We start from the raw sequence: 10,318 nt of genomic DNA, 5'->3' as shown, positions 1-10,318 counted from the left end.
GTAATATATATATATATATATATATATATAGCTTTGTAGTCCAACAGCCCTAGCCACCAATGTGGGATATAGGTACCATGACCCCTTATTTCCAACCCCGAGTTGTGGAACCTCAGCTATCTGGTTGGGGCTGGCCTATACTAACAATTACTCATATTCTATTCCACCTTTGATATAGGAACTGAGTTCCTGGTGCAGAGCATACCTCTTTTGAATGTAGTGTGGTTCCACACTCTTGTACCATCTTTATCTTGGTACACTCCTGTTCTATACAGACACTTTCTGTATTTTTCTTTCCTGCACCATTCCCTCCATCTTTTCAATGTGGGATTCTAGCTATAGTGTCAGCTGAGATGTGTTTTGGAAGTTAACATTTTCCTAAACTGAAAATGTATTCCAATAATACTTACCTCCACTGACACTCTCCCACCTTACCTCCCTACTGAAAGCTGGTTTATGTCTATAAAAAGTGATTACATTATCTGAATGCAATGTTTATATACAGTATCTAAACAGAGGGTGCATTGAAGTTGGTGGTGAATTTTGCAAATGAGAATTTGCCAAGGGCGTTCAAGTGGGGTATAAAAGACTGAGGCAAACGTTTTCAATGTTTAGATAGGCAAAGAGTGGAAACCCTGGAGATCGAGAAATAGCTATAGTGTCAGCAGATGTAATTATTATTGGAAATACATTTTCAGTTTAGGAAAATGTTAACTTTGTATTAATTGTGATTCTTTTTGGGTCAATAACTCTTGCAGATCTGGTACTCTTATATTTAACTGATTTCCTGTATACTATTTTTTTTTCTAAAACTGGTGGGTAATGTTATTCCCTGGCCATGTGCAAAACAATTTCTAGCTAATTTCAGGCGTCCGCTATCTCTTAGCTTAACTATTCTAGTCTGATAGTCAAATTGATGCACATTTGATTTAGGACATACCACTGATAAGGTAAGTTCGTTTCTTACATTAAACAACCAAGTTCCTGGAGTCCTTGTTTTATAAAAAATAAAACGGTTTAGAGATAATCATTCTCTTTTCACATAACTCAACTATTCTATTTTTAATCCATGCAAATATTACATAGTTACATGTCACGATAGGTACTGAATAAATTCCTGAATTGGGGTCACATAGTCGGATGGGTCCCTCTATACATCTCAACATCATATCTTCTTCTGTCATTTCTAATTAAGTATGCTGATCACTTGAAACAGTATGGACTTACATTCTCTATAGTTAAAGCCAAAGAGTGGTTTAACTCTTTTTCAGCAGGGGCTCGAAATCGTAACCATTTTGTGCTTGTTATAGTTTTCATGCTAAAATTTTTAAATTAGTTAGTGTGTGTTAACGAAATTTGGCAGATTATCAGTAAACATTACGATGCTTTCACACGCAAAATATCATTTTTTTTATTAAGTCTTAAAGTTGTTAAGCAATGTTTTTCTCATGCCTTTTTTTCTTTTGGTATGTAGACTATCCAACACGCAAACCAATTTTCATTTTAAGATTAAAAATACTTATATGAATCAGAAACTTTTCAAATTTCACACGCGAAATCTTTATAATATCCAGATAGTTATCAAACGTTTCTCCAGAAAACTTTGTTTTATCTCGGTTCGGTAGATTTCATCGATCTCGTAATCGCCATAAAAAATTTGGAAATAAATATAAATAAGGCCTCGTTTGTTCTAGAATGACAACAGATTATAACACTAAAACATAAATGTTTAGACTAAATAGCATAAATCTCAGAACATTATATATATTTATTATTTTATTATATTGACTTTTCAGCCATGTATTGCGGAACTCCCGCCTACTCTCTAAAGTTGTAAATGCTTAATGTAGCTTTGTATTGTTACGTAATCTGAATTTTCTAGAAACACTCCACATGCCTATAAATATAACAAATGTGCCGCGGCAAAAAAGTAGTATCTATTATTAGTTTGCTATAGTCAGTGTGCTGTAAACTTTGGAAGCTAAAACTGTCATTGTTATAATGCTTATTAATCGGAAAACTTCAGATATTTGACTAGGAGCATTTACAGTGGATTCTCATCAGACATTAGTATTTTTACAAAAACATTACATAAATTCATCGTGGTAAACTCGGCGTGTGTGGCTGGTGAATAACGAAGGACAAAGCTAGCTAGCTTCCCGTTAAGTGAATTGTACCTACATCAATTCGTAATTAACTCGCTCATCGTGAACCCTTGATAAGATATAAAGGAAGTTCCAGGCTAGAAAGAAGACTTTATATTGCTTGTAAGTTTGTAAAATTTTTGTGTATAAATCATTGTTTGTAATAACTGTTGTTGTAAATTGTTTTGTTGTTTGTATATTAAAACATATTTGTGTTAAAAAAGAAAACTGTGTGTATCAATCTTGTTGGCAAGTATCATAAATTGGAGGTAAATCGGCATATATTTAATGACTAAATTTAAATTATCAGTTAACTCAGTTTCAGACCTTTCAAAATTGTAATTTTATACGTAAAGTCACTTGTGACTTTAGAGTTAATAGAAGATACCAATTTTATTACACACTGTTTTGGAACATTTATGCTAACAGAGAAGAAGTGTGCTAAAATGGGTGCATTTGTATAGAAGATTGGTATAATATTAACCCCTTCTGTGTCAGGCTTTTTTTTTTTTTGGATTGAACTTAGAAAAAGGTCAGGTTTTTTATTTCAATTTTTGGTAACTTATACTTACATATTAAGGAAACAAAAGTTATTTTATCATCAGTTCTGCACAAAATATACTAAACAAATAAATTATACATACCTGAATTTGTACGTGATATCTTTATATAATGCTTTTCTTCAGTATTTATGATACATAATTCATAATAAAACCAATAGAAATCAGCACAAACAGCATTTCCAATGCCATCCAATAAGCATTGATTATAATATGTGATAACATGAAAAATAAATTTTGGTAAATAATTAATAATAATGTAATGCCCATAGTAACTCAAGTAAATATATTTTGAAACATTGAGGGCGAATCACAAAAGGAGTTAATTTTGAAGTATGTGTGTGTTTCTAAATGATGATAAATAATGGTGACAAATTTTCTAGAATCGCAATTCAAGATGTAATACATCTATAAAATTAATGATTGCAATGTACAGCAGTAGAGATACTCAACGTGGAAACTTAGAACAACAAAATACTTCAGTCAATTGGAAGTTAAAAACTAAGCAGATTTACATTTTTACAGTTTAACGCCACATACACAAGATTATTAAAGTTGTTGATCAGCTATTTCATTACTCCCTATTCTCTAACACCTGATGCTTACAGATGAAATGTTCAGTGACTATGAAACTCTAATCACTAAAAACATAAAGTCCAACAAAAAACTTAATGATTTAATATTTACTTATGAATTTTTTTTTTTACTACAGATGCATTCACCTTTAAATACCAATAATGAAATGTTTAAAAAAAATAGACATTTGAAAGCTTGATGGATAAAAGGTAACTTCAGTCACCAGACACTTTTAATGTGAAAGTCTCTCACTCTCCCTTTTTTTTTACATTTCTTTTTATTGATTTTCTTAATAAACATAACAGCATATTTGTCGTTCTATTAAAGTAGTTGTGCAAGTAGTTAACTTCAGTAATGGTTCATGAAAATTTGTATGGTTTTCAGGCTCAGTTGAATACCAAAGAATTTGCTGATTTGCTTCTTGCAAGAGGACCATACCTAGAGTGGCAGAATAGCCATCCCGAATTGAACCAACTTGCACCTGGAGATACCTTCATCAATAGACCTGACACAGTAGTCAATCCTAAAGAGTTTCACAAAATTATTGTGGAAGCACTAACATTACTTAAGAAACAGTCATAAACTCCTCTGTTTTTTAAGATGCAAGTTTTTAAAAACTATATTGAAGATACTTCTGTTTTGGGGGAAATATACCATTTGAAATATAGAACTTAGTTTTATATAGTATATTCAGATTGAGTTTTTAACCCTTTTTTTTTTTGGTCAAAAATCTAAATTTAATGTTAAAGTTTATTACTTGCTTTGCTATCTAATGAAGATTTATTTTTTTATAAAGTAACTGTAGTCTAGTACTAGCTTGTAAGAAGTTCTGGTGTATTTGACTTTCTAAATGTAGCAATCCTTTTACTGATGTTTAGTATGAATTAAGGGGTGCTTCCAAAATGGTACTACCAAAGCTATCTCGACCTTGATTTGCCCTCTGAGCATTGTTAAAAGTTTGAACAGTGCACCAGTCTTTTATACACTTTTATTTTTTAAGTCATTGCAGCAACATGTGCTGATCATGCAACTACCCCTCCACCACTTATACAACTTCCTCTGACATTGCAACACAATCCTCACTTTCTCGATTGATACTATAGTGTTTAGACGTGTGTATATTTTGTTCTTCATGTGAAACCTGCTCGTTCATGTGTGGTTCCTTACTCGTTTCTAATTCAAGTTTTGAAGTAATCCTACCAGCACGGGCTGGGTGGTATCCACCCAGCTCGTAACTATGAAAGTATCCATGAGAGTAATTATGCTATAATTTTTGATAATGTACGCATATCTTTACAAAATTTTGCAAGTTATTAGTAAACATTACAATATCAGGTTTTTAAATAAAGTTGTTGTTTATAATTAAAAATCTGCTCGTGAATTTTTACTTTCAGAATGTTGACTACCTAACATGCAAAACAATTCTGATTTTAAGAATAAAAATACTTTTCTTTATCTGAAAATTGTCAAGTTTCATTTGCATATAATCTCTATGCCCTTCTAGGTAATCATAAAACGTTTTTTAAATAAAAGTTTCTATTCAATCTGTTATTTTATCAATGCTAGCTATATATTGGTGTTGGTCGATTTGATTGACCTTGTAACCATCAGGCCTGGCATGGCCAGGTGGTTATGGCGCTCGACTCGCAATCTGTGGGTCGAAAGTTCGAATCCCCGTCACACCAAACATGCTCGCTCTTTCAGCCATAGAGGATTTATAATGTTATGGTCAATCCCACTAATCGCCGCCAACTCTTGGGCTACTCTTTTACCAACCGTCCCTAATTTAGCAGTGTAAGACTAGAGGGAAGGCAGCTAGTCATCACCACTAGCGCAGATAGCCCTCGTGTAGCTTTGCGCGAAAATTCAAAAACAAACAAACATTATTGGGTTAACTTTTGGCTATACTTAGGTAGCTTAATTAAACATAAAAAGGCGTTTTTTTATGATTTTATTTTGCTTTGTTTTGCTCGTTAAAAGAAAATTGCATATGTATAAAGTGTGACCTTATAAACAATATATATATATATATAAACACGTCTTTTGCTGGTCATAAAACAGCGTTATATGACATTTATGTCACATACTCATTCGTATCTCATTATGTAATTATCTACAATGTACTAGGGCTCACATATAGAAAACAGTGCAAGCCATGCATACAGTCACAAAGGGTGCTCAGATTATCGAAGTGTGCCTAATGAGATCCAGTATGACTTGCCATGAAACTGACTGACTGCAACGCTAGTGACGCGTGGTAATGCAAGATAAGGGACGTATAATACATGAGGGTGACGAAAGCACGTGCACAGCCCACACAGCTGGCCAACTTCTTGCCAGCAACCATCTGGTGTTAGCTTTATTCACATAAAATACATTTAACGTGGCAACTCCATGTCCAAATCAATTGTTTATGTTTAGTTTTTTCTGCATCTCTACCTTTTTTTAAATTTCCTGTGCAATTTATTTACCTACTGTGCTAACAAAATTTATCATCTAAAGATTTTGTTAGAATTTGTTGCTGTTTTTCTGTTTTCATCGCCTTTGTATTATTTATTTATTTTTTAAAGATAGGTACTTAAAATTGAGTACCCTCTCATCTGTGTAGTGTTTAAGAAAAAAGTCTGAACAACAAAGTTAACAACATCAACATGTATAATACTAATTCATATATTTATATATATATATATATAGACAAACACAGGTTTTATCAATAACTAGCCATTTCTCACAATATATATATATATTTAGCAACAGCTTCTGTGTTTCATTCTAAGCAATCAAGAATGCATGATTGGTAAAGTTCATGTTTGTAATGTGAATGACAGTTTTATATATATATATATATATATAAGAACACCAAACATAGAACAGGAGATATTTAAGTCAGACTGGTGCTAAAAAGTTATTATACAAACTACATATTAAATTTAGCTAACTGTTTTCTTCTGATTACATTTCATATTGATCATGAATGGAAACTTGTATAACTTTTGAAAGGCTATAAATATCAGCAAGTAAATTCCCCTATTTTGGCCTTGAACTTAGAAAGGCAATTAGGTGAAGGTTGTATGGTTCTCCTGGTTTGTATGCTTATCTACAATCTGCGTCTCTATATTATGTTTTCCTATCATTGCTGTTACACTGCCATCATCAACCATGCCCCTTACTCAATCTTGTGGTTCAGAATTAATTACACTTGTTCAAAATAAAAAAGTGTATCAGTTTACACAAGTACATCTACTAATTAAAAATATCCAACTTTTATTTTTTCTGCAAAAAAATATTACAATTAATCCCAGGTTGTGGATCTATCTTTAGATTAAAATATTTCCGAATTTTAGTTTACTCTCACAATGTGTGTGTGTATGCATGAGGTTGTTTTCTTTTCTACTGTTGTAGTGACAATATGTTTTGTGTTACCATGATCTTTGGATGAAAAGCTTATAGATAAATAGAAATCACATTCATCTACACTATAATTCAAGCCAGAAATACAACTAATGACGCTTTTGATGTAATTTGTTGGGATCCACCATATGGTAATTCTAATGCAAATTTCAGAGATATAGCTGAGCAATTAAAATTATGTATGATTCCTCAATCACTATTAGAGTATAAACTGGTTCATCTTATACTTTTGTAAAAAAAAAGGAATATTTTAAATCAAACAGGCAACTATAATCTTACTGTGCAAGCTTTTTCACTCACACAAAAAGTAATTTTAACAGCAGAAAATCCTGTCAGGTCAAAAAGAAAAAATATACTGTTAGTGTTTCAAAAGGTTACATACATTTTTCAGCATTTTACTTAATGGATATTGCTATTCATAAAATGACAGCTTAAGCATGGACATAATATCTACACAGTTTTAATTAAAATGCTTTTCAAAATAAACAAAATATCCATTTCATAACAACACAAGTATTTTCTAAGTACAGTAAAGGAACCTATGGTATCTCTTACTGACAGGTATTAGCTTCAAATCAGAAGATCAAGAATATGTTATAAAATAATTCACTTGAAATAACCCTTGCCATTCACTTAAAATAAAGCAAACTATGTATATTTAGATATCACCATCATTAATTGTACTTTAAATTTTAAAGTTTTCAATAAAAAAGATATTTTCAACTTTGATGTTATAAACTTTTCATTCCCAAATACAAATATTCCAAACAAGTTATGTTAAATGTTTAATACTCTCAGCTTATTAGATATAATAGAACTTGTTCAACATAACAATATTTTGTGGATAGAACTCAGAAACTCACTGGCATTTTTCATAATCAAGGTTTCTCAATTCAAAAAATTAAATGCAAAATTCATTTAATTCTCTGGAATATTCAGCAATGTTATTACTAAAGATTATAGGTTTACAAGTTTTACAGAGTATCACAACCTTTTTAAAACTTTCACATCTACACTTTGACTCCTTAGGATTTTGTTTGGGGTAATAGTAAACAGGTTTTAATAACCATTAAATTATCATAATAGATAATATTAGCTAAGTTTGACATTACATTATTGTTTAGTTTTTATATTTATTTTCTTTATCATATTAGAAGCCATGTATTTGTACATACAGTGTGTCATTTTTGTGGCACTTTCATATTTAAAGATACTTATCATGTTTTCATTTTTGGCTTTTAAAGAAGATTGAATGATGTATATTAATTCCTTTAGCTATCTCTAAGTGTTTGTTACAGGAGATATTTAAGCCATACTGGTGATAAAAAGTTATTAGACAAACTACATATTAAGTTTAGCTAGTTATTTTCTTCTGATTACATTTAACATTGTTATATTATAATGTTCATATCACCTATTATTTTATTTATTATACATTATTTTGTATTTCATTAAACATTGTTTTTTTGTTTGTGCCATGGGAAAGTTGACACTACCAGCCTGACACACTTGATTTAAACTAAAATGTATGGGATTAATGGTCTCTGATATTATATAGTTGGGGTGCCAAAATAAGTTTTCTTTTGTAAAGTGTGATATCAAAAGAGAAAGAAAGGAAGATTCCAAACAAATAAACATAAATGACTGTGATTCAAAACAACAACTAGTGTTTGTGGTTTCTCTAAGTAAAATATGCTGTTTTGTTTATTTATTGTTGCTTTCATTGATAATATTGGTTATACTAGTTAGTATTTCACTTGTATTGTTAGTTTAGTATTTAGAACTAGTCTAATTCTCCTAAGTTGGCTGAACCTTATGAAATATTATTGGATTTATGGGTAAAAATATTGTTAACAGTGAGGGTGCCGAAATGATGAAACAATGCATCTTAATCTTTATAAGCAGAAATGTAATAAAAGAATATTTAATTAGTTATACTCTAACCAAGTTGATTTTTAGTTTCATTCTTACGTACATAGCTTACTCTTATCAGACGTTGTTATTATTCTTGATCTATGCTACAGACTATTAATTCAGTTTATGATTTGAACATGTAAATTTTACAAGAATATACATGTTAGAGATGAAATATTTTTCTATATTTATAATGAAAATGAGAATAAGAAATTTAAGAAAAACAGTATCATACAAGATCATGGGAAAGTTACTCAAAATTTCAGTAACTGTTTTCATTACATATTATTGCTTAATTCCCAAAAATGTTTCTACAGGTTTTATGAGAGCCTGATAACATAAAATTATAAAACAAATTACTATCTTACTTTAAGACTATATATAAAGATTTTAATTGAAGTGAACCTGCAGCAAAATGTATTTGCTACTTACATCTAAAGATTGTAGTTACCAGTTAATTAAATCTACCCATTACTCATTAGTTATGTCTTCATCATCAGTTATTTTACAATAGTTTCAAGTAAAATATAGTCCTCAAAATCAAATATAGTTTCCCTATTTTAGCTTTCAATGTAAAGTACTGTAATTCCAAAACATTCAGTGTTAATTTATTAAAGTTGAAGTATTACTGGATTTATATTGGAGAACAATTTGACACATTATAAATTCTCAGTTTTTGTGTCAATGCAGTGCCTGGATTTTTTACCAATCATAGTTAGAAAAACCAATATCCATATTAAAATTCTGAAAAATGACGTTTTCTATGACTCTTTTAATTTTGTCTTTATCGGTTTACGATCGAAAAGAAAAACTTTCCATGAACTTTGTCATTTTGATTTTGCTGAAAAAATTGAAAAAGCTGATTTTCTGTTAAAGTGTTACGAAAAGTAACTTCTTTTTATACGTTTTGTTTTACTTTTATTTCTTACAAATATGAGCTCTAGTATCAACTGGTATATCAATTATTAAAAACCATTACTGAGAAAGTTTGAATAATTAAACTTAACTTACTTGAAGCTCTGCTCTCTCCACCTCCCATTGGGTTCGTTCCGTTTCAAATCTCCCCCATTCATGTTGAATAAAATGTAAAATACCAGGTATTGAATAGTGAGGCCGTTGATTGTATTCATCTTGGTTTGTTTTAGCTACGATACCAACTCCTGTTCCTAAAGAACCAATTTGACCTGAGGTATTTTGAGTAACTGGACCATCGTCCATCTTCTACGCTAGAGGTGGGTCGCCATTAACAACCATCCTCACTGAACAGTGAACAGCGTTCTGGGTAAAATTTGGTAAATTATGACGTCACTCTCAATAATTGTCTTTTTAACAGATGTCGCCTCAATAGAACGAACGGATTCTAGAGTTGTAAATCCGCAGACATCCCGCTGTGTCAATGGGGGGCAATAAGGAAAGATTAAATACTTAAAGTAAATTTATTGGAATGATTTAGAGTTTACAAATCATCACAACCATGATCGTCCGCAGTGGGCAATAAAGGCACTTGGCCTGACATGGCCATGTGATTAGGGCGCTCGGCTCGCAATCTGAGGGTCGCGGGTTCGAATCCCCGTCCCACCAAATATGCTCGCCCTTTCAGCCGTGAGGGCGTTATAAGTGACATTCAATCCCACTAATCGTTGATAAAAAAGTAGCCCGGTAGAAGCTGTGGAATAAGATATAGTATTAGATTACTTGGCTTGAATTTCATGT

At 31.3% G+C, this 10,318-nt stretch overlaps 1 protein-coding gene across 4 annotated transcripts in view; it reads right to left on the bottom strand.

Annotated features, from left to right (window-relative positions):
* The window catches only part of LOC106465174 (striatin-3-like), a 110,691-nt gene extending 100,806 nt beyond the window's left edge, over positions 1–9,885 (bottom strand). For 2 of the 4 annotated variants that reach the window (XM_022393011.1, XM_013925377.2), the window contains exon 1: positions 9,617–9,885. In XM_022393011.1, coding sequence (XP_022248719.1) covers positions 9,617–9,823 — 207 coding nt within the window. In that variant the 5' untranslated portion in view covers positions 9,824–9,885. The remainder of the gene's footprint in view (positions 1–9,616) is intronic. The other 2 variants (XM_013925379.2, XM_022393012.1) reach the window with 1 other exon arrangement.
* Positions 9,886–10,318: the final 433 nt, after the last annotated feature.

The sequence above is a fragment of the Limulus polyphemus genome, unplaced genomic scaffold (genome assembly GCF_000517525.1).
Source record: "Limulus polyphemus unplaced genomic scaffold, Limulus_polyphemus-2.1.2 Scaffold1857, whole genome shotgun sequence".
NCBI lineage: Eukaryota > Metazoa > Arthropoda > Merostomata > Xiphosura > Limulidae > Limulus > Limulus polyphemus.
The sequence above is the reverse complement of the archived record's forward strand: the minus strand, read 5'-3'. Positions and strand labels throughout refer to the sequence as shown.